This window comes from Phascolarctos cinereus, unplaced genomic scaffold, assembly GCF_003287225.1.
Source record: "Phascolarctos cinereus isolate Bilbo 61053 unplaced genomic scaffold, phaCin_HiC Scaffold_5;HRSCAF=322, whole genome shotgun sequence".
Lineage (NCBI taxonomy): Eukaryota > Metazoa > Chordata > Mammalia > Diprotodontia > Phascolarctidae > Phascolarctos > Phascolarctos cinereus.
In genome coordinates this window covers 451707212-451733156 of record NW_027555958.1, presented here as the reverse complement: position 1 = coordinate 451733156, position 25945 = coordinate 451707212, and the positions used below count along the sequence as shown (strand labels likewise).

At 39.1% G+C, this 25945-nt stretch overlaps 1 protein-coding gene across 2 annotated transcripts in view; it reads left to right on the top strand.

The window, feature by feature from the left end:
- FAF1 (Fas associated factor 1) overlaps window positions 1-25945 on the top strand; it is a 415784-nt gene that overhangs the window by 100629 nt on the left and 289210 nt on the right. For both annotated transcript variants that reach the window (XM_020987731.2, XM_020987730.2), the window contains exon 4: window positions 8688-8893. In XM_020987731.2, the coding sequence (XP_020843390.1) occupies window positions 8688-8893 (206 nt within the window). The remainder of the gene's footprint in view (window positions 1-8687; window positions 8894-25945) is intronic.

Below are 25945 nucleotides of genomic sequence, written 5' to 3'. Positions count from 1 at the left end.
CCTCAAACTCACCAGGCTTTCAAAAATGTTTGGTACCCTATGGAGATAAAGCAGATTTATGAGGGGAGGGGAGCGAAGTGTTGTTTTGTACCTTGCAGCCCACCTCTGTAATGAGAATTAAGTGGTCAACAGATCCAGGTCCTTCTGGCCTTCCCCTCTCCCTATGGTCAGATGGTATTTCTCATCTGTAAAATAGGGAAAATAATAGTAATTGTTGACAGATCCATGTTAATTGTTCTTCTAATGTTGAACCATTTTTGTATCCCTGGTATTAATTCAGCCTGGTCATTATGAATTGTTGTTTAGATAAATTGCTGTAGTCTGTTTGGAATTTTATTTAAAGCTTTTTATTCACTATTCGTTAATGATGTGGGTCTCAAGGTCTTTGCTTTATCTTCTTTTGCATTAGTTATTAGGATTCTATTTGTACAGGTTCAGCACCAGCATTTTTATTTGGTTCAAAAAGGATTTAATTCTCATGAAGGCCTTGTTTCAAAAGCAAACAGAATTAGTTTCAGAATTAGTTTTGCCCCCTCCACTTAAAAAGTTAAATTTAAAAAGACTGCTAAATATGGTTCCAGTCTGACAGAGTTCCAGCATAAATGTTATTGGCACTTCTCATGTTAGAATCTGTGCTGCACGAAATCCTTGTGTGTTTGGCTGCTGTCTGCTGAGTCAGTCCTGGAGAGAAATGTCTTCTAATCCCTGTCCGGTCTTCTTAGTGCCCAGGCTGCTGAGAAAGAAGAGCCATCTTGCCTGTTTTAGACAATGTAATTTTGTTCAATGAATTTCACAACAAAGCCCATTTTCCTTGAGAGCTGAACTTTCTCCACAGTCTTGGGTCAGAAGATGGTATTGCTTTGTTCATTATCATGGTATGAGCTTTATTCTGATATTTTGGACTTGACTTTAACCAAACAATCGCTTGTTTCTGTTTTTATTAAATGAACAAGTTATTTGTTCAGCCCCACACCAGCCCCAAGTCAGTTGTTTTTCAGGAATGTTGTTCTTTTGTGCCCCCCACCTCCATCCCCACCCCCAAGCTAAACAGATTCATTCTGTGTTTTGGAGCCCTGAAATCACTGTGGATTTGACATAGCTGAAAATTCTTCTCATGAGTCTGCTGACTGGAGGCAAGTTAGAGAGGCGCTTTTGTACCATCAGAAAAGCTTAGTGCTTTAAGTTTTTTGTCCTGAGTGGGAAGAAAATGCAAGGAATGGCATATACAGGCAGGAAGAAGGATGCTTCTTATTTATGTGTTTGATTTTTTATGAAGATATGTCTCTATGCATATAATAATAGGCTCCATTAGTCAACGCATACCATTGGCATGAAAAGAAACCCAGAATTTTAATAAAGCTATTAAGTTATGGAGTCTTACTATCAGGAAAAAGCGTCATTGGAGAACAAAGATGTCAGCAGTACTGTTTGGACCTTGTTTGTTTGTTTTTTTGTTTGTTTTGTTTTTGGTGAGGCAATTGGGGTTAAGTGACTTGCCCAGGGTCACACAGCTGGTAAGTGTTGAGTGTCTGAGGTCATATTTGAACTCAGGTCCTTCTGACTCCCAAGGCCAGAGCTCTATCCACTGCGCCACCTAGCAGCCCCTTGTTTGGGCCTCGTTCTTGGTGACAATGGGTGCATGCAGTTAGAAAGAACGCTGGTTTTGAGGTAGACACCCTGAGTTTGAGTCTGAGCCCCAGCACTTACAAGTTGTATGAGTGTGGGCAAATTCTTTCATATTTTGGGGCCTCAGTTTTCTCATCTGCAAAATAGGGAAAATAATAGTAATTATTGACAGATCCATGTTAATTGTTCTTCTAATGTTGAACCATTTTTGTATCCCTGGTATTAATTCAGCCTGGTCATTATGAATTGTTGTTTAGATAAATTGCTGTAGTCTGTTTGGAATTTTATTTAAAGCTTTTTATTCACTATTCGTTAATGATGTGGGTCTCAAGTTCTTTGCTATATCTTCTTTTGCATTAGTTATTAGGATTCTATTTGTCTTATAAAAGGAGTATTATAGAATGCTTTCTTTCTCAATTTTTGAGAATAATTTGTGTAGTATTATTAATTTTTCCTTAAAAGTTTGGTGAAATTCTCCTATAAATCTATTGAGACCAGGATATTTTTTCACCCTTGTTAGTTCCTTTGTAGCTAGTCATATTTGCTTCTATGATATTTCATTATTAAGTTATCTATTTGGTATTGTCTTAGTTTGTGTATTTGATGTACCTATGTTTTCTCAAATGAAGCTCACAACAACTCTCTGAAGTAGGTACTAAAGGGATTAATGTCCCAAGTTTACAGATGAAGAAACAAAAGTCTAAGAGATATTGAGAACTGCCCCTGTTCCACCTAGGGGAGAATTTTCAGAAATAGGATTTGAACCCAGGTCTTCCTAGGTTCTATGTGCTGCACTGTTTCTGCTCTGCATTGCTACTTGCACTCATCTATAGGGTTATTGGAAAGACTGTTTTCTATATTATAAAATACTCTAGGAATATGAGTTTTTATTCCTTTGCCTACAGGTTACTACCACTCTAGGGTTCCCCAAAGGTCAGTGGAAGAACCACTCTTATCATGGTAACCATGTCCTTTATTTTGGTACAGAAAGACATAAATCGTAGCCAAAAGAGACAACTGAAAAGATCTTTTTGGTGCTATTATTTTTTTAGATTGAATGGAGAAGCAATAACCTGGGCCTTTACAGTCTCTCTTATTGTGTGAATTCTAAATATCAGAGATAGGAGAAGCTCAAATCTCATAGGCAGAAATTAGTGTTCATTTTTAACTTGTGCATTAAGAAAAAAAACAAAACCAAAACCATCCCCATTATGCTTAACCTTAGCATCCCTCCAAAAACCAAGCAAGTGACTCATCCTGTATAGTAATTTTCTTTTTCCACGGCATTTTTATCATCTTGACATTATAAAATCAGTAAGACCAGTGATTAGTATGGCCGTTTTACAGGTGGAGAACTTGAAGTACAAAGTTACTTACAGCATCTAGGACCAGAATGAATAATGAAGTCCTGCCTCCTCATTTAATAAATGAGGAAAACAAGTCCCAGTGAAGTAGGCAGGATGGTGTAGTTTGATAAGGGGAATTAGACTAGAGGTCAGAGGAGCCAAATTCTCACTCTGCCCTCAGCTTGCTATGTGACCTGGGTCAGTATCTCCTCTTGGGCGTAGTTTTCTTACCTGTAAAAAGAGAGGTCACTTAGACAGCAGACATTCATTAATTCTTTCTGTGCGCTGGACATGGTACTGGGAACTGTAGAAACAAAGTTAGAGAAGGAAACAGTCTCTATGAGGGGAAGGAGCAGTATGTGCCAATTAAATATTAGATAATTTAAGGAGGGTGACACCATTCAGTGCTGTGATGAGAATCAGGAAGACTCGTTTTCTTCAGTTCAGATCTGGCCTCAAACACTTACTAGCTGTGTAACTGAGCAAGTCACTTAACCCTATTTGACTTAGTTTCCTCAGCTGTAAAATAGGGATAATAATATCATCTACATGTCAGTATTGTTGTGAGGATCAAATTAGATAACATCTGTAAGGTGCTTAGCGTAGTGCCTCACCCATAGTAGGTGCTTATGTCCCTCTTCCACACTAGTCAGATGAGATCATGTAGCAATTACCAAAGATAAAATCAGTAACTTTGATTACATGAAACGAAAAACTCTGTAAACAGAAAGCTCTGCACAGAAGCCTGGTTATGACTGCTCAGCTCTATGTGCTGAGCTTTGGTGGTGAGGGGCAGGGAGTGTGGAATCCTGTGTCTGAATCTGCTTTGATGATCTGTTTGAGCCTTAGCTTTCTCATCTGTCAAATAAGAGCAATCATTCTTGTTCTGCCTAATGTAGAAGGCTGTTATAAGGAAAGCATTTCCTACATTTTGAATCATTACAGGTAATGCACTTGTCATTGTCCTTATTTTGGTCATTGCTATGTACCTTACAGATTATGATGTGGGGTTTTCTTTTTACATTTTCTTTTTAATAAGTGCTTGCTTCAGAAGTGTAAAGTAGAAAACTTTTGGTATTAATTTTGTCTTAATTTGGCACTAGCAATTCCATCCATACTTTTAAATATCATTAGAAAATGCCTTCTCTTTTTCTCTCCACAGTTGCCAAATGTACCAGCTGCCCTGATACTGGTTTAGAAAATTCTTTTGTAGTACCTTTATTTTATTAGGGGTTAGGGGCATCTGAGAAGATGTGAAAAACTCTTATAGATATGAAATACTATTATCTTTCCTTCAGCATAGATCTAGAATCCTATAACATTGAGTATTTGAGCTAGAAAAGTCACTACCAATCAGTGAGGCCTTTATCTTTAGTTCTTGCTGTATGCCGGTCACTGTGCTAAACACTGAAGAGACAGTGACAAAAGTGACACAGTCCCTACCCTAGAAGGCCCTCGGCCTCCTGTTAAAACCCTTAATAACCTGCTGCACCTGCAGTGTTCCACCTCACTCCCATCCTCGCACTCTGTGATCCAGTGACGCTGGCTTCTTTCTTGTTCTTCCCATAGGACACTCCCTTGGCCAACTCTCAGGGCTTTTTTTCCATTGGAGGTCTCCCATACCTGAAATGCTCTGTCTTATCTCCACCTCCTAGTTTCACTGACTTCCTTCAAGAGTCTGCTGAAGTCCCAGCTTGTATAGAAACCCTTTTTCATTCAGAGTTCTTAATACTATCCTACTCTCCGCCCTCACTGAGACGGCAGGCAATCTGATATAAGTTATTCATGTGCAGTCATGTAAAACATACAGGCACTTGATAAATGCTAATTGGCTTAACATTCTTTCTAACAGGTAAATATACCATCTGAGTATATACAGTATACATCCAAGGCAGTCTTGGAGGGGGGATGCATTAAGAACTAGAGAGATTAGGAAAGACATTATGCAGAAGATGATGCTTGAGTTGAGTCCAGAAGGAAACCAGGGCTTTTAGAAGGCTGATATAAGTAGGGAAAGTATTCCAGTCATGAAAAACAATCATTGTAGATATGGAAACTGAATATGGAACATCTTCTGGGAAGAATGGCAAGGCAGCACATTTGGCTGAACGGTGGCATTTGTGGCAGAGAGTGTGGGGAAATACTGCTGGAAAGGTAGAATGGGCTAGGTTGTGAAAGATTTGAGTGATAAACAGAAAAATTTGTATTGGACTCCAATGGTAGGAGGAAGCCCAGGAGCTGATTGAGTAGGGGGGTTTACTAGTTGAGTACAGTGGAGGCTTCTGGGGAATCAAAATGCAGGTCTGGGTGGGAGGGACTGTGTGGTTCTGAGGCCCTTCCAGCTCTGAGATTCTGTACATGTGACTCTGGTTCACAGAGTTCCTGACATATAATGTTAGAGCTGGAAGGTATCTTAGCCCATGGGAGGTAGACCTTGTTAAATCCAGCACCTTTTTTTAGTCCTCATTCTTCTTGATCTTGAGGAAGCTTTTAACTCTCTTGACTACCCCTCCTTTTGGATAGTCTCTGCTTTCTGGGCTTTCATGACACTGCCCTTTCCTGTTTGTCCTCCCATCTCTGACTCTTCCTCCTAAATTGCCTTTGATAGATTGTCATCATCAGTTTCCCACCCTTCTTTATGTGGATATACATCAGGGCTTTCTATTGGGCCTTCTTTTCTTCTCTATAGCCACTATGATCTTGTCAACCTCCATAGGTTCAGTGATGGATATCTGTGGGGAGAGTTATCAGATCTGCATATGTAGGTAGTCTTTTGGAGCTCGAGTCATATATCACTAGCTGCCCCATGTATACATATATATATATATCTCCACTTTGATCTTATAAATTTATCTCAAACTCCACATGTCCAAAATAGAACTTCCTCCCAAATATCCTGTCCCTCTTCTTTATTTCCATTGAGGGTCATCATCATTCCTTTAGTTATCCAGGTTCACCATCTCTGTATTATCCTCAGTTCTCTCCTCTCTTCCATATTCAGTCAGTTGCCGAATCTTGTGGAATCTGCCTTAACAACATCTGTCACTCCTGTACACTGACATAACCACTACTCTGGTGTAGTGTATCAGATGATTAATTTCATCCCTATTTTATTGTAATCTGTATTACTCAGGTTAGTGTGATTCCATAGGGAGTTAATTATTTATTATTCCATAGTGAGTATTTCTGTGATACTTGTCTATTAACATATATTCAACTGACCTGTAGTTTAAAGTTCTGGTCTTATCTTAGGCCCCAGAGCTTTGACCTAGGGGTTGTAAGTTTACTTGCTTAACCACAGGAAGCTAACTAGAGGACCTCCACCCTTTTTTCTTGATGAGTAAGTGACCAATCCCTGTGGGGCTCAGATATCGTAATGACGTGGAAAGTCCCCCAGCTTCTTTTTGTCCTTCTGTCCTTTATCATACCTCCCTATTACCCAATATGGGGAAAGTGCCACGAGCACTTGGCCAGTGGGTTACCCTTGCCTTGCCCATGCTGTGACCATCAGCCTTATATACTGGCCCTCGGGGGTGGGATGGGGTTGGGGGTGTCAAGGTATAGGTCTGTCAACCAATGAAATACTGTATTTTACATCATCTGTACCATCTTGCCAAACACTATAAAAGCAAGGCCTGTCATGAGGAAGATATGAGGTGCTATTCACTTCAGGGGGCCAGTTCTCTAATAAATGGTTATTGGCTTGGAGCTCTGCCTCAGTTGCTTTTATCACAGATTGGACATTTTTGGGCCCACAGTAGGCCCTCATCATTTCTTGCCTGGATTAATTCAGTTGCCACTTAATAGGTCTTCCTGCCTCTGGAATATTACCTTTTTAATTTATGAAATCTTTTTTGTTGGCTTATCATCCCTATCTTTTTCAAAAAAATTTTTAAATTAATTAATTTATTTTTAGTTTTCAACAGTCACTTCCATAAGATTTTGAGTTTTAAATTTTCTCCCCCTCCCTCTCTTCTCCCTCCCCAAGATGATATGCAGTCTGATTTAGGCTGCACATATACATTTTTATTAAAGGTATTTTCACATTAGTCATGTTGTAGAGAAGAATTAGAACAAATGGGAGGAACCATGAGAAAGAAGAAAGAAAACAAAACAAAAAAACAAACAAACAAAATCACGTAGTATGCTTCGATCTGTATTCAAACTCCATAGTTCTTTCTTTGCTTGTGGATAGCATTTTCCATCATGAGTCTTTTGGAGTTGTCTTAGATCCTTGCATTGCTGAGAAGAGCCAAATCTCTCAAAGTCAGTCATCACACAGTGTTGCTGTTACTGTGAACAATGTTCTCCTGGTTCTGGTTGCTTCACTCAGAATCAGTTCATATAAGTCTTTCCAGGTTTTTCTGAAGTCTGCTTGCTCATCATTTCTTGTAGCACAGTAGTATTCCATTACATTCATACCATGACTTGCTCAGCCATTCCCCAGTTGATGCCATCCCCTCAATTTCCAGTTCTTTGCCACCACAAAAAGAGCTGCTATGAATATTTTTGTACATGTGGGTCTTTTTCCTATCATCCATATTTTGCCCCCAAAATGTGAGTCTTCTTCGAGGCTATATCGTGAATTTTGTTCTCTCTCTGTCTCTGCACTTTTTTACTTGGTGACCTCATTGGTTTAATAATCATCGGTTTCTAGTTGATTCCCAGATCTGTGTGTCCTGCCCCAATCTCTCCTATGAGTTTCAGTCTCATGACACCAACTGCCCATTGGACGTAGGACTGAATGTTTGGGAAACATTTGATTTCAAACTCAACATGTCAAAAAGAGAATTCATATTCTTCTCCCCTCCCCCCATCCTAACCCCTTCCCATTTTCATATTTTCACCATTACTGTCAAAGACACCACCATTCTTCTAGTCTCCCAGGTTTATAACTCGTGACATCATTCTCAGCACCTCACTCTGCCTCATTCTACACAGACAGTCAGTTGCCACATCTTGATCTTGCCTTGTCTATCTGTCACCTCAGAAAGCTACCACTGTAGTTCAGGCCCCCAGCATCCCTTGCCTGAGTTATTGTAGTGGCCTCCTGTCCTCTAGCCTTTCCTTGATCTATCCCATCCTCTGCGTTGCTGTCTAAGTGATGGTTTAAGTGCAGATCTGACCACGTAAACTCCCTTACTCAGTTGACACCAGTGACTCCCTCCTCCATCTTACCTCAAGTATAACCTCCCAGTTGTCATTTAAAATGCTTGCCGCCCTTTCTACAGCATACGGATCCTCTTCATACACTCTGCATTGCAGATGCACATGCTTGCTGTTCGCCATATGCAGCTTTCCATCTTTCGTCTCCATGCCTTTGTAACTCTTCCTTGCCTCTGCTTTTTAGAATCCCTGAGTTCCCTCAAAGCCCTTTCCTGATCCTGCCTTACTTCCCTCTCCACTAAAAGTTATTTGGATACTTTATGTTTATTTCATATTGATTTTTTCAATGTCTCTTGGTTTTTTTTTCCCCCCAGAAAACTCTTTGAAAAGTTCTTTGAATGCAGGGGTTGTTTCATTATTGTAGCTTTCTCCTTAGTGCCTTGCCCAGAGACTGTCACATAAATGGTGCTTGATACATTCACTCTGAATGAATCAGTCTTCAAGAAATGAGAGTATTTATGTAAAGTGCTTTGCGTCAGGAGAGTGCCTGGGACGTTGATGTTAAACTCTGTATGTTGATTGACACTGATCTTTATGTTTTTCTTTCAGTGAATATGGAGGGGAGACTGGACAAGGACCAGCATACGGACCAGCCAGTCATTCTTCAGCCTCTGCTTCAGCACCTTCTTCTTCAGCATTTCGACCAGTAGTGCCATCCAGACAGATCGTGGAGAGGCAGCCAAGGATGCTGGACTTCAGGGTGGAGTACAGAGACCGCAATGTAGATGTGGTCCTGGAAGATAGCTGCACCGTTGGTATGGCCTTTTCTACAGTCAGGATTTAGTGAGTGGTAGTAGGGGGTGGAGGAGAGCTATTTTTATGTCATTCGCCATTTTGGATGCTCTTTGCCTCAGGGAGTGAGTTGCTTTCCACATCATTCTAGTCTGACTTTTCATTACTAGACAGGACCAGAGTCCCAGACAGCCGAATGCCAGGATTGATACAATGGTGCTAAACAGTTTTTGTGATTTTTTTTTTCCATTTTCTTTCAAAACACTTAAAAGTATGTGGTTCAGACCACTCACTTCAGTGATCCTTTACATAACTGCAGAATAAAGCCTTTTTGTGAGGCCACTGCTGTTCTTAAGAGAACAGTTGGAATAGATGAGATTTGTTTTTTCTAAGATGCTCCTTGAAGTCTGTGTTCTATTTGTTGGAATTAGCGTGGGGTCATTTTCTATAGTAGAATTGTCAGACTAATCCTTCCTAACCATTGTTACTTCTAAACTAACTTAGCAACATTTCTCCTTTGAGCTTCGTGTTATCCAGATTTATCACTCAACCTAGAACCTGGTGGCCATTGTCTCGTCATCCCCAGAAGACATTCTTTCTTCCTCAGTGGGGTTGTTTAGCTCACAATCTGACTCTTTCCCTCAGGGGTCTTCAGCATACATATTGAGATTTTTGCAAATATCCTAACTTCTGGTTTCTCAGTCTATTCAATTCCTATAACCTGCACTCTACCTTCGCTTACACAGAGAGGTGGTCATACCCTCCATCTTAGAAGCACACCATGTTGCCCCATCCTTTAAAAACCCTACTTTTATTCTGCTATCCCTGTTAATTATCAGTCATCCCTTTCTAGGATGAAAATCCTGAGAAAAATGTCTGTACTAGGTGCCTCCACTTAATCGCTCACTTTCTTTTTAACCCTCTGCTTTCTGACCTAATTATCCAACTGAAATAGCCTTCTCCAAAGTTACCAGTATTCTTTTTTAAAAAATTTATTTTTTTTACCAGTATTCTTTTTTAAAAATAGTATTGATATCTTTTTTTTTCTCTCATATGACTACAAATTCTTCCAGTATCCTTAACCCTCTGCTCTCCCAGAGAACCATCACATATAAAACATAATATTTTTAAAGGGGAAAAAAAAACTGATCAATACATTGAAAACTAATGCGTTGTACTTTAGACTTACCAACTCTGCAAGGAGGTGGAATGAAGGTTTCTTTTCATATTTCTTCTTTGGGCCAAGCTTGTTCTTTGTAATTTTGCAAAATTTTCCTATTTTGCAGTTTTATTTCCATTTGCTCTGCTGTAGTCATTGTGTATATTATTTTCTTAGTTCTGTTTACTTCACTTTGCACCAGTTCTTATAGATCTCTCCATAGTTCTCTGTATTCATCATATTTATCATTTCTTATGGCATAGCAATATTCCATTCCATTTATATACTACAATTTGTTCCCCAATCATAGGGCATCTAATTTGATTTCTAATTCTTTGCTGTTACAAAAAGTACGGCTATTTTTTTTTTAAGTATGTGTGTGTGTGTGTGTGTTTTTTAAAGGCAATTGGGGTTAAGCGACTTGCCCAGGGTCATAAGTGTCAAGTGTTTGGTCTGAGGCTGGATTTGAACTCAGGTCTTCTTGACTTCAGGGCTGGTACTCTATCCACTGCACCACCTAGCTGCCCCTAAAAAGTACTGCCATAAACAGGGACTTTCTTCTTATCACTGTCTTCCTTGGGCGTTCACTCCATATGTCTAATCAGTTACCCAACGTTGTCCATTCTACTTTCATATCTTTTGAATACTTCTCTTTCTTTTACCTCACACAGCCCCCAGCCTGGTTTAGGCTCCTCTCACCTTGACGATTTCAGTTGTCTTCTGATTAATCTCTCTCCCTCAGATTGCTCCCTGTGCTCACCTGGTAAAGTGATTTTTCTACCTTTTTTGCCTTGTTAGACTCCCCCTCTGTGACCTTAGGATCCAGCTGTCCTAGCTTGCTTGTTGTGCCTTGTGTGTGACATTCCATTTGCCAGTTCTTCGCGTTTTCATTGGCTGTCCCCTTGACTTGGGATGCTCTCTACCCTTGCCTCTGCCTTCTGGGTTTCCTGTCTCCAAGACTCGCCTTAGCATCCACTTTTTTCAAGAGGTCCTTTTCCAGTCCCTGCCTCCCCTTTGCCTGCCGTTTGTGCGCTCCTTCTTTCTGCTCTGCGCGTGTCTTGTTTTTACACAGTTGTCTGCATGTCATCTGCCCCGCTAGCCTGTGACTCCTTGAGGCCAGATACTGGGCTTTTGCTTTTCTTTGTATTGCCAGTGCTCAGTTCAGTGCCTGGCACATAGTAAGCACTTAGCAACTGCTTGCTGACTGACTTCGACATACATAGGACCTTTTTTACATTAACCTTCCGGATTATATTTTTAGTGGTGCGATCCCTGGCCAAAAGGTCATTAACAGTTGTAATGACTTCAATTCCACAATTTAAAGTGGTTTTCTAATACGTTTAGAATAATTTACAACTCTTGTCATTGTGAGTTTGCGTATCTGTCTTTGCACTAACCTTTACCATTTTCACCTTTTGTCATATTTGCCAACCTGATCTCTGTGAGGTGGAACCTCAGAATTGTTTTAATTTGTATTTCTTTTTGTGATCGGGAGCATTTTTAATATGGTTGTTGATCACTAGGATTTCTTTCAAGAATTGTTTGTTCATATCTTTTGATGACTTATCTCTTAAAGAATGGCCAATCATATATATTTATCAGTTCCAGATATATCTTGGATATCAGACTTTTATTAGAAATATTTCATGCGAAATTTTTTTTATAGTTGCCTGCTTAAGTATTTATTGATTTATTCATGCAACATTTTACAAATTTTATATAATTGAAATTTTTTATTTTATCATCTTTTGTGGTTAACTTTCTTCCTTGCTTTGGCTAAATATTTTTCCTAAAAGCATAGATCTGAAGTTACTCCTTTCTGTTGGCCTTTACATTTTTTATGATGTGATTTTTGATGTTTTGATCTCACCTCCATTTGGACTCTGTGGTGGTATATGGTGTAAAATGTGGATAAAGCTACCTAAGTTCTTGCTACAGTGCTTCGCTCCCTTAACTTTGATTATTGTGGAGCTATTACTGTGATATTTTTTTGGGAAGAATTGATTTTCCTCTTTTTCTATGAATTTGATTAACTTTGGGCTTATTTTAGGGAAAAGCAAAAGTACTGGAACCCAAAAAACCTACCTCCATGATTCATGATTCCTGTAGCCACAGGAAAAATTTCTTTAGTTTATTTGGTTCAGTTCTGACTTGGGGCCTTGCCTTGGAAACTCTTGACCTTCTGCCCAGGGCTCACACTATCACAGATGTTTAGTGCTGGGATGTACATTCACTGGGCTCAGTGGTCTATCATTGTCATCCTGAACTCTGCTCTTAAAATCCCTTGCCCAAGAGGAGTTCGTGCCTTGCCAAACCGTGGCCCTGCATTACCACCTCCACTTAATGAATTTTCCAAACTGGGTTAGGTTGCTAAGCAATTGCCAAAATTACTGATATATTTGAAGATAGCTGTTCCACCTCTACCTTTTTTGAATGAAAACCAAGTGCACATCAATGTAAGCAGAAGGAAGAGAAGCCCAGTGAATTCCCTCTGACTGAGCTTGAATCTAGTTCAGCTAGTATTTAATGTGCACAAATGAGATCAAGTTTAAATTGTTGTATATCAGGTCTGAATACAGGCACGGTATACACATTGTCAGAATTAGTCGGCTTCCACCCACGACCCAAAGTAGTTGTGTCATTGCTCTGTTTATGCTTTGAAGTTGAAACGAGTAAATTGGAAGCTAAACAGTCTTTGCGTGGAAGTTTTAAAAGTAGCATAATGTTTATTTCTGAGTATCATTTATTTTGCTAAATTGATGTAACTGTATATAAATGAATATGCAGTGTAACTAGCTAGTTATACCTCAAACTACAACTTAAAAATGAAATAACAAGAAAAATAATTGTTTAAAATTTTTAAAATTGAGATTCAATCAAATTCAAATTTAATTGTTCTAAACATGTCTGTTTTAAAGAGTGAAATGATATCCTTTGTGATAGATAAATACATTACCAGTTTAAAGGAGATAGTGAAATCTAATAAAAGCAAAGGAAACAGAGGCAGTTTAAGTAGCAGAAATATACAAATACAAAGTAAAAAGACCATATACAGAAATATAATCCACTATGTCGTTAACATTTTCAGGTATTATTTAAATGGAGAAGAAAAACCGCTACATTTGCTACAATGGGGGAAAGTGTGTTTCATGCAATAGCACAAAACCTAGTGAATTGAAGTGGCATTTTGGAAGTGTACATGCGGGATGTTTTGGCAAGACAAGATAATTTAAAAAACATGTAATTTTCTCAAATTTTCAAGACCAAGCTTTTCTTTAAAATCCATACATTTGCAGCCATATAAACTTGCTTTCAGAATTGATAAGTGTAAAAGCCACATTTGAGAAGTATTTGGTGCTATATACATAGTTAATGTTATATTTGAAAAGATGCATGGGAAATCATATACAAAGCTGCTTCAAAGAGGTCTACCTGCAGATAATGTAGCGGGAGAGAGAACTGTCTATATGTCCCAAGAGCTTTATGGTTAATTAATTGAATAACTAGAATCTTTCTGTTTTGCATAGCAAGTGGATGAAGCAATAGATATAGTCCAAGATGCTTATTTAATTCCAAATATGTAAAATGTTGAAACTCATGTTAGGGAAGATTTATTCCTTTGCAGATTATTCATAACAATGCCACATCAGGAAAAATAGTGTAATTGAAGCATTTTAAAAAGTGCAAACAGAATATTGGGAGGAAATGTATTGGTTTCTGCAGTGATGGAGCTCATTTAGTGCCAATGGGAAACACAGGTCTGCAAAGCCCTAGTTTGAATACGGTACCTTATACATTATCAGCATGCTGCGTACTTTATAGGTGGTCACTTGTATCGAAAAATGTGAGAGGAGCTACATACAGATTTTAACATTTATAATAGTAATTGATGTTATGAAAAATTCCATTAAAAGGAAGGCTCTTTGGGAAAATTGTATTTTGGTAGGAGGCAGAAGCAAGGTTAATTCAGTATTAGTGTAAAACACACTGACTTTCTTGTGCCAAAGTACTTAGAAGGTTAGTTGAGCTAAAAGTTACTTTTTTTTTTTAAGGAATAATAATAGATGCAGAAAATGCATTTTAGAAAAAAAATTTCTTCCTGAAACTTATGTTTTTGGTGGATAACTTTGAGAAAATTAGCACACTCTGTAAGTAATTTGAAAGCCCTCATATTCACATTCTGATTAAGAGTGGTAAAATGACTATATTTATGAAAAAAGAGCTATACAAAATTAATTTACTAAATAATATTCAATGTTTTTTCTATTTTAAAAAATACCTGCCTTGCAAAGAAATCAGGTGAAAATAAAAACCTGCTTGTTAATCACTTGATTAGTTTAAAGAAGCCATTCTTTATTCATGTTGAACACCTTGATTAAGACTCTTGGTCTTAAACCAACTCAGTTCAGTAAGTCAGTAGGCACCAGCTATGTGTTAGGAACTATGCTTATAAGCTCAGGGGATGCAAAGAAAGGCAAAAAACAGTCCCATCTCTTAGGGAGCTCACATTCTAATATAGTAGACAACATGTATATAATTAACACCTTGCTGAAATTTAGCATTTCCTTGATTTATTTTTTAATATTATTTTGAGAAGGGGTTTTGTAATTTTCACCAGAAAGAATGCCACAGGGGTCCAAGAAAAAAAATGGTTAAGATCCCCCTTTTCTTAATCCTTCTACGTATCAGCTTTCCAAGTACTTGAAGATAGCCTATTTGATATTGGAAAATGGCAATGTCCTACTATGAAGAAGACTCCAGATCCCCTTAAAACATGGCATCAGGGCTTAGAGATGTACCACTATACTGGGCCATTGAGAGAATCACTTCTAGACTCGCTTACCCAACTGAGGAATCCACAGAGTCCTGGAGAGTTCCTGAGACATATAGACCATTGTGGCAAGCTGAGAGCCAAGCACAGAGGTTGGAGGATAGGCAGCCACCCCTAAAGCACCGCTGCATAAGTTCTGTGGTGCTTAAGCTCAGCTTGGCAGAGCCTTTTCTTAACATCCATGACTGCAGGAGATGACTTACCTTTCAGGGGCCCAAGCCTTCCTTAAATCTGCATTTCTGCAAACTGAATCAGAGGCAGGGCCCCAACTAAGCCCCAACTGAGGCCTACTCTAGCATAGAGCAGCCTTAGGGTATTCTGGGCAGGATCCAGCCTTACAGCAACGGCCCTGATCAAGGTATAAGAGAAAGATCCTCGATAAAATTTAGCTACAGCAGCCCTTGCAGCCGGTGTTGGGTGCCCCAGCACAGTAGTAACTCCTGAGCCTCTGTACCAGGGCAAAAAGGCCTCAGATGGAACCTACGCCAAGGAGAGATCAGAGGATAACAACCTTACGAGAAGTCCAGATAAAGCCTCAGAAATGCCCTGACCGTAGGTATTCCAGGAGTCCGTAGAGGAAATGAGTGAATTACAGAATGGAAAAGCTAGTGAAAAATGAATGGCAAGGAAAATCAGTACCTTAGAGCAGACTGGAAAACTTCATTCAAGAACTAGATGCTGTGAAAAGTAGAATGGGCCAGATAGAAAGCAGTATCTTAAAAATACAATGGGAAAAATCAAAACAAAACCAAAAATTTGAAAAGCATAAGAAAATCTAAGAAATAAAATATCAGCAAAAACTGATCTAGAAAACAGGTCAAGGAGAGACAATATAAGAATTATCAGACTCTGAAAATTGTGATGAGAAAAAAGTAAGGATACCATATTTCAGAAAATTATAAATGAAAATCACCGAGAACTCTTAGAACTAGAGGGCAAAGTAAAAATGGAAAGAATCCATTCATCCTTTCAGAAAGAATCCCCAAAATGAAAACTCCCAGGGTTCATCATAGCTGAAATCCAGAGCTTCCAAGTAAAAGAAGAGATATTTTAAGAAGCCAGAAAGAAGGAATTTGAAGGCCAACGATTGTCAATAATTGTCATGACCTAGAAGCTGCCATTATCTAGGAGAGGAGAACTTGGAATGTAATATTCCTAAGGGCATTAAAACTAAGGAAAACCTATCCAGAAAAATTAGATATAATCCAGCAAGGGAAAAATTAGAACAAAGGACTTCCAAGCATTTTTAATAAAAAGATCACAACTGAATATATATGTGGAAATGGAAATGCAGGCATCACATGAAGCATAGAAAAGTAACCATATTTGTATAATTGAAAGGGAATATGTGGTCACGAATTGTTTATATATTGATAGGGTGATTAGAAGTAGATATCTTCTCAGAACCCCAATATATTTAATGGTCCTAGAAAACAGTTAAAATAACAGAAGTTCTGAGGGTAGTTTTGTTCTAACAGTTTTAACAGTCTTAGAAGAAAATAAAAATAGGAAGGACAGAGGACTAGAATGGGAAGGAAATGAGTAAGAAGGGGAAGGAAATCACTATTGTTTAATATAGGTGCATAAAATAAAGAGTAATATCCATGGAGGATAGAGTGTGGGGAATGGGAATGCCATGGACCTCACTCTCTTCTGAATCAGATAACACACAAAGGTATACCTAAACATACGTTTGAGTATGAAACACATTAAATTTAAAGGCATGTAGAAGACAGGAATAAAGAAAGGATAGAGAGGCTGTAAGAAAGAAGAAAGGAAGGAAGGAGAGTAAGCATTTATGAAGTGATAACCGTGTGCCAAGCTAAGCTTTTTACAAATATTGTTTGATCCTCACATCAACCCTGTGAGATAGGTGCTATCATTATTTCCATTTTACAAACGAGGAAACTGATAGTGCAAGAAGTTAACTTGCTCAGATGTCACATAGCTAATGCCTGAGGTGGGTCCAGTCTTGCTGGTTCCAGGCTCTGCACTCTATTCACTGTGCCATCTCGCTGGAGGGCAGGCTAAATAAGAGAATAGTCATAAGCAAAACAAACTTGAATGTTGGAAGGAGGAACACGAAAGGAGGATTAGAAAGAGCGGAGGAAAGCATAAGGAGAAGAGAAGAGCTGTAACAGAGAGGAAACAGACTGTTTCACTTATCACAATTATCAGGTAAATTCCCTCTCTTCTACCACAGGCTTCTTGTTTATAAAAGGGGAGGTGGGAGCGAAGAAACAAAAGTACAAGAGAACAGCATTGAGGGAAAAACCACAATTAACACTCAATAACTTTGAATGTGAGTTGGATGAACTCACCCATTATACAGAACAGGATAGCAGGAGGGAGTAGAAAAAAGGGTGTTGTTTACAAGAGAACACATTGGAAACACACAAAGGTTCACATAGAGTTCAGATGAGAACTTGGAGCAAAATCTGTTGTGCTTTAGGTGATCTCAGATTTCAGATGAGGTTTCAGATGATTAAGTGTAGATAAGATAAAAAGAGATAGGCAGAGAAATTATATTATGCTCAGAGGAACCACAGATAATGAAGCAATTTTAACACTTAGCATATGAACCTAATGACATAGCATCTAAATAAGTAAATGGAAAATTGACCAGAGTATGGGGAGAACCGGATAGTGGGAGACTTTAATATACCCATAGACAGATCTAATCAAAAGCTGAGTTAAGGGCCTGAATAGAACTTTAGAAAAATGAGAGATAATAGATCTCTAGTGATTACTAAATAGTAATGCAAAAGAACTTATATATCTTTAGCTGTACCTTTTCAAAAATTCATCATGTGTTGAGGCATAAAGATATCACCAAAACATGGAAAAGTAGAAACACTAAATATCTCTTTTACTGATCATTAGGTAATGCAAATTATATTCAATAAGAGGCTGGAAAGAAAGAATATAAAAGTAATTAAAGACTAAATAACAATTCTAAAGAGCTGGTGGGTCAAAGAACAAATTATAGAAACAACAGGAAATTTCATCAAAGAGAATGACAGTAATGAGGCAGTATACCAAAACTTAGGGGATCGGTTCTGAGGAGAAAAGTTGTCTCTAAATGCTTTCTTAGAGCAGTACTTGGGAAAGGCAGAGCCAAAATAGCAGAGAAGAGGCAAGGACTCACCTGACCTCTCTCCCAACCCCCCCCCAAATACCTTTAAATAGTGCCTTAAATTTTAGAGTGGTAGAATACACAAAAGGACAGAGTGAAACAATATTCTAGCCTAAGACAACTTAGAAGGTTGGCAGGAAAGAGCTGTTGCATCAGGGTGAGAGTGGAGTGCAGACCAATCCCCCGCCAACCAGTAGTTGGGGGCAACTGAATTACTAGCAGTTTCTAGACCTCTCAGCCCAAAGATGGTAAGAGGGTGAGAGAGCTGATTAGAAGGAGATTACAAGGGTCCCTTTGCCAGTACTGGAGGCATGACTCTGTTGCATTGGCCATACTTGGATTGTGGTCACAATTCTGGGTCTCAGTCCCTAGGCAAGGAGGCGCACTAGCACACCAGAGCTTGTAGCAAAGGAGTAGTGGTGACCCTGATCACAATTCTAGGGTAGAAGAAAGTGTTTATGGTCACTCACAGACCAGGAGAGTAGTAAACTCACCTCTCCCTAGATCATGTCACTTTGGAAGAACAGAGAACTTACAGGTCCCCAGAGTTATCTCTGAAAACAGCTGCACAAAAAACCTCATGTTAGGATGATGCCCCCTCTATCCTGGAAGCAGAGCCCCACTCTAGCATAGAGTGAAAAGTCAAGAAATAGGCTGGAAAATGAGCAAACAACAGGAAAAGATCCTGACTATAGAAAGTTACTATGACGACAGGGAAGATCAAAACACAAACTCAGAAGCCAAAGTCAAAACGCCTGTGTCCAAAGCCATGAAGAAAAATATGAATTGGACCCAGGCTATGGAAGAGCTCAAAAAGAATTATTAAAACCAAGTAAGAGAAGTAGAGGAAAAATTGGGAAGACAAACGAGAGTGATATAAGAAAATCATGAAAAAAGTCACCAACTTGGTAACAAATATCTTAAAAAAAAAGAATGGGCCAAATGGAAAAAGAGGCACAAAAATCTAATGAGGAGAAGAATGCCTTGAAAAGCAGAATTGGCCAAATGGAAAAAGATACACAAAAATTCCCTGAAGAGAAGAACTCCTTAAAAAGCAGAATTGACCAGATAGAAAAAGAGGTACAGAAATCCACTGATGAAGAAAAACTCCTTATAAAGTAGAATTGGCCAAATGGAAGAAACCAAAAGCTTACCGAAGAAAATAAGTCTTTAAAAATTAGAATTGAGCAAATGGAAGCTAATGACTTCATGAGACATCAAGAGACAATAAAACAAAATCAAAACAATAGAAAACAGCAAATCAATGAATTGGGCATACAAATTAAAAAAAAACCCACTTGAACAACAAGTTAGATATCCTCAACTATGTAACAATGTAGAAATTTTGAAAATTAAGGAAACAGTTATATACTTGAAAGTAAAGAAGATCATTGCATTGTTAAAAAGTAGGGGTTGATTTAAAAAAAAAGAAACAAAAGAACTAATAAACAAATCACATAAATAGCTAACCTGACCAAAAAGGAGGGGAAGACTAAATTGTTGGTATGAAAAATGAAAAAGAACTTATAAAATTGAAGAGGCAATAAAGGAAATTATCAGAAATGGTTTTGCCCAAATATATGCTGAAAGAACTGATAACTTAGAGAAAATAGTTGAATGCTTATTGTTGTTCAGTTGTGTTCAACTCTTCATGATGTCATTTGGGAAAAGTTTTCTTGACAGAGATACTGGAGTGGTTTGCCATTTCCTTCTCCAGCTCATTTTACAGATGAATTAATTGAGGCAAACAGGGTTAAATGACTTGCCCAGGGTCACATAGCTACCAAGTGTCTGAGGTCAGAATTGAACTCAGGTCTTCCTGACTCCATGCCTGGCACTCTATATACTATGCCACCTAGCAGCCCCAGTTGAATGCTTACAAAAACATAAACTACCCACATTAGCAGAAGAAGAAATAGACTATTTAAATAATGCAGCATTAGAAAAGGAAGTTAAATATGGCAGAAATAAACTTTCAAAGAAAAAAAACCCACAGAACCAGGTGAACTCTAGAGTGAATTTCTATAAGTGAATTCTAGCAAAAATTCAATAACAATTAATTCTAATACTACATAAACTCATTATAATAATAAGAAGGATACCATCCACTCTTTTTCTTGATACATAAATGGTCTTGCTACCTAAGCCATGGAACAACAAAGTAGAGGGGAAAAAAAATTCAATATCCCTAATGAATATTGATCCAAAAATTTAAATAAAATAGTACCAGGTAGCCTAAAATAACATATCAGAAAGATTGTACACTATGGCCACATTGGCTTTATAACAAGAATGTGATGTTGCTTTAACATAAGACTATAAATATAATAAACCATATTAATAATACATTTAATAAAAACTTAGGATTATACCAATAGATGCTGAAAAGGCTTTTGAAAAAATCCAGCAAATTTCTCTTAAAAACTGTAGCAATCATAGGAATAAATGGATTCCTTAATATAATAACTAGTATTTATCTAAATCAAGACCAAGTATTAAATAATGGAGAAAAGTAAAGAGATCTTTACAGTAAGATCAGAGATAAAGCAAGGATACCTTTATTACTACTACTGTTTAACATAATGTTAGAAATGCTAGATATAATAATAAGACATGAAAGAAATTGAGGGAATAAGGATAGGCAAAGAGAAAACAGTTATCATTTTTTGCAGATGATATGATGGTTTACTTAGTGAGAGAATTAAAAATTGAAACAGCTTCAGCAAAATTGAAAGATATGTGATGACTCATAAATCATCAGAATTCCTATATATAATCAGCAAAACCCAGCAAGAAGAACTGGAAAGTGAAATTCCATTCAGAATAACTACAGAAGCTATAAAATACTTAGGCATGTATCTTCTGAAATTCATTCAAAGATTATATGAATCTAATCATAATATCCTCTTTACAGAAGTTGACAGACCTAATCAATTAGAAAAATATTAATTGCTCATTTGGATGTCGAGTCAATATAATAAAAATGACAATGTTGTTGTTCAGTCATATCCAACTCTTCAGGCCCCATTTGGGGTTTCCTTGGCAGAGATACTGGAGTGTTTGACATTTCCTTCTCCAGCTCATTTTACAGATGAGTATGCTGAGGCAAACAGGGTTAAATGACTTGCCCAAGGTCACACAGCTAGTAAGTGTCTGAGGCCAAATTTAAACTCAGGTCTTCCTGTCCCCAGGCTCAGCACTTTATCCGCTGCTCCACCTAGCTGCAAAAAATTACAATACCACTCAAATTAATTCACTTATTCAATACTATACCATTCAGACTTCAAATAAATATTTTATTTAGCCAGAAAAATAATAATAGAGTTTATGTGGAAGGAGAGAAGATTGGGAATCTTGAGGTTAATAAAGAAAGTGGGAAGGAAGCAAATCTATGATTATCAGATCTCAAACAGTACTACAAAGCAGTACTTGTCAAATCAGTTTGGTGCTGGTTAAAAAAAAGGTGAATCAGTGGGACAGGCGAGGCACACGACATAACAGAAGCAAACACATAAGCGTGGTATTTGATAAAGCTGAAGGCCCCATTTAGTGGGGGAAAGACTCACTATTTGACAGAAACTGATGGGACAACTGGACAGAAGCCTGGTGGAAATCCCGTTTAGACTAACGCCTGGTGCCATTTAAGTACTGGGGTGGCTTGCTGTTCCCTTCTCTTGCTTATTTTACAGGTGGCCGCTCCTCTCTTTCCTTTACTGGATCCTGCTCCAGGCTGCGCTCTCTAACCACTGTCTCTCAGGGCTCTGTCCTGGGCCTCCTTCTCTCCTCCCTCTCTGCTGCTTGCTTCATACGGTGATCTCTCGTCAGCTTCCTTGGATTTGATTACCGCTCCTATGCTGAGGATGCTCGCCTCCAAAATAGCATCCGGCTGCCTTTCAGACATATAAAACTAAACGTCTAGTAGATATCTTAAACCAAACATGCTCAAGGTTGAATGCGTTCTCTTTCCCCCTAACCTCCTTCTCCACCGTCTTCTAGAGGGGGGAGCCTAGTCCTCCAGGCTCTCAACCTAGGAATCATCCTCTCTCTCCGTCTTCCTCACCCCCGCCTCCGAGCTGTTGCCAAGGTCTGTCAATTTGACCTTTGCAGCGTCTCTTGAACACACCCCCTTCTCTCTGACTCTAGTGCCCCCGCTCTAGTGCAGGCCCTTATCAACTCACACCTAGATAATTGCAATAGCTCCTGGAGGGTCTCCCTGCCTCAAATCTCTCATGCTCCAGTCTGTCTCCACTTAGCCACTAAAGTGATTTTTCTGAAATGCAGGTACAGTCGTGTCCCCTCCCCCCACTCAGTAAGCCCCAGGGGGCTTCTTATTGTCTCTAGGATCAATGAACAAAATGCTCTCTTTGCCATTCAAAGTCCTTCATAACCTAGCCCCCTTCTACCGTTTGAATCTTCTTGTACCTCACATCTAGCCCAGGTGCTCTTGAATGCGGTGACGTTGGCCTCCTGGCTTTTCCATGAATGAGACACCCCATCTCTTTGCTCCAGGCATTTTCTATTGTTATTTCCATCCTTTGCTCTGCCTACTGACCTCTCTGGCCTCCTTTAAGTCCCAACTAAAATCTCATCTTTTACTGGAAACCTTCCCAGGCCTTCTTAATTCTAGTGCCTTCCCTCTGTTAATTATTTCCCATTTAGCCTATATATAGCCTGTTTGTACATATTTGCTTGCATATGGTCTCCCCAATTACAGTGTAAGCTCCTCAAGGGTAGAGTTTATCTTTCCTTTTTGTGTCTCCAATTCTTAGCACATACCAGGTGTTTAATAAATTTTTATTGATTGATTGGATCCCATTCTGTAATCAGTTTCTTCTATCATCTTCACTTAAAACTGGTCTGTGACTAAAGGCCGTTAAGTATTCATTTTATTTGAGAACAAATACAGTAAAATCAATAAGAAACATGTTGCACTAGGTATCTTGTCTCTAATTTGGCTATTGGACTGGAACAGAGCTCCACAACACCCCCTGAGCCCCACCCCTACCTGCCAAGGCAAGTCATCAAGCATTTATGCAGTTGCTTACTATGTGCCAGGCATTGTACTGAAGGCTAGAGATCTAAAGAAAGGGGACAGTGGTCCCATGTGCCTGGTTTCATTATATTGATTCTTGAATACATTTTCTCTTCATTGTGAATCAAATCAGTCAAAGAACTATGTAAAGTCCCTTTTCTTGGCTCTCTGGTGTCTAAGTGGAGATCGTCTAGCTAAATCTCCTTATTTAACTGATGAAGAAACAGAGTCCCAGAGGGGTTGTGACTTGTCCAAGGTTGCATAGGTAGTATTAAAATAGTAGAGATTTGGGCCGAGTTCTCTAATTACAAACCTTGGGTTCTAATTACTGTATCATAGTTTAGCTGTTAAATTTTCTGCTGGGTATGAAGAGAACTGTTGAAATGAGAAAAAAAAAGGGTATCACAGTAAGAAGTTCAAGTTAAGTTTTCTGAAGATGATTGCTTCTCAAATAGTAATTTCGGGACATGGCCAAATTCCAAGAGATGCTGAGTAAGGGAGATATATCTGCATAATTCCTCACCGTGACAACATACCCTGTCTCAAATGTTATATAAACTATCGGAGAGTGACACCTAGTGGCTCGGGCTTGTACTAAGTTCAGGGTACAGATGATTATTCTGTCTGCATTTTCCAGAGACCTTTTAAATGGTCCACTACACACCAGTCTTCCCTGTTTGCTTGTAATGGTTTCCTGTACATAGGAAGCAGTGTCATGCCAGACCAGGCCCTTCCAAAGAGTCATGACTTATAGGAAGTGACTTTGGAACAAGAGCCAGAAGCTCTGGCTTCTCTGTGGCTTAATACTCATGGCTCCTTAATCAAAGTCCTTGCCCTTTGGAAGGTCTCAATTTCTTCCTCTTTCAAATGTAAGTATTGAATTAGATTGTTTCTGTGGTTGCCGTCTAACTGTAAATCCTGTGATCCTTTTTTTTTTCATAGTTGTTAGAAACCAAAAGGCTTGATCAGCATACATTTAGTTTCATTCTTGACATTTTGTGGAAAATAGACATCTTAGAAGAATCAGCTCCAATATTCTCCATGTTTCTAGTTGGCTTCCTTCATACAACTTCCAGCTCTGGGACCCAGAGGTCTTGAATGGTGTCAGAACAAATGCAGTTCAGACCACTTAGCCCACTACATTCTTCTCCCCCACCCCTGCCTTTTGTTTTTGCTGCTTTTTGGTGAGGCAGTTGGGGTTAAGTGACTTGTCCTGGGTCACACAGCTAGTGAGTGTCAAGTGTCTGAGGTCAGATTTGAACTCAGGTCCTCCTGACTCCAAGGCTGGAGCTCTGTCTACTGCCCCACCAAGCTGCCTGTCCACTACATTTTTCTAATCGGCCTCATGTCCCAAAACATAGGGCACCTTCACTTTCCATCCAGTCGTCTACCCCAACTAATACGCCGTCTCTCGGCTGCCCCTGCCTGGCTTATCTCAGTTTGGATCAGCATCCCCTGTGCCAAACGACAAGAATATGATCGACTTCCTCCTCTCCTTCCGTCCACATGTTGCTGCCTGTGTGTACCTTTCTTCTTCCTGCTTTTCCTCTCTTACCTGAGCACTGTAGTCAAGCAGCTGTTTCATTGCTTCTGGGTAAGGGCATTCCATTCTACTGGAAGGCCTTTTATTCAACGAGATCCAGCCCTGTACCTCTTCCCACTCAAAATCTCTTTCTTCCCATTTGAATGCAAACTCTTTGAGGGCTAGGACTGGATCTTTTCTTGTCTTTGTTTCTCTAGCACTTAGTGCCATGCCTAGTGCCTAGTGAACACTTAATAACTGCTTATTCATTCATTCCATTCAGTCCTTGAATGTTGGCCCAGCTACGTAGAGGAAAGGTTTGAGAATTGGGAAATCCAGATTTCAGTCTTGGCTCTTTGGATGACGTAAGTTTGTAAGTTTGTACATCTACCTTCCCTTCTTTCTCTGGATCCCATTTTCTTAATTTATGAAATGATGAAAGTTGGAATCGATTGTCTCTGAAGTCCTTTTCGGCTCTAAAATTCTGTGTATGTAGCATCATGATAGAAGACAGCTGGTAGCAGAATAGAGAGATGACGGGCTTCACGACTTTTGCTAAGGCACTTCCCATCTCTGAGTCTCGGCTTCTTTATCTTAAAACAAGCTCACCATCGACCATGCCTACCTCTCAGGGTTATCATAAAGATCAAAGGAAGTGATGGATCTCAAAGCCCTCTTGTCCTGTCCAGCTTCAGACCCAGAGGTAGATGGCGAGACTTCATTAGGTCAAGAACTGCCTCCGCTGCTGCACATTTACATCCTTTCTACATCTTAATTTTTGGCTATTCTTTTCCACGTTGTATAAATTCTCTGTAAAGGATCTAGCCAATATGCTAGAAGCCTTTCTCTGGTGAATATATTTATGTTAACTTTATGGGTCACTGTGACCAAGACATTCATTACTCAGCTGCCAGCTTCATGGTGATGAGTCTCAGGCTCCTCAACCCACAGTCTGTTACTGTCTAGGCCTGTACTTGAAGTCTTTCCAGCCGTGTCTCAGACATTGAGCTATGCTGGTCTAGCCTTGGAGAACACAGCCTCATTTCTACACCACAATGAAGCATCATGTATTAATGCCAAGGAGCGCTGCTAATAGTAGCAGAAAAATAGTGTAGTACAGTGTAGTCAGAGGACCCGGGTTTAAATCATGTCGATCACGATTATCTTATCTAGAGCTGGAAGGGGCCTCCAGAGCTGTCTAAGCTAGGCTGATCATTCTGCAGATAAGAAGGAGCATTCTGGCTCTGGTATTTATCTACCTCTGTGACCCTGGGAACTGTACTTCCCTCTCTGAGCCAGTTTCTGCTTCTAAGCCCATCGTTATAAACTGAGGATGCTGGACTACCTGACCCTGAGTTTTTTCTAGGTCTCTGTTCAATGATCTGGTGATCCTCA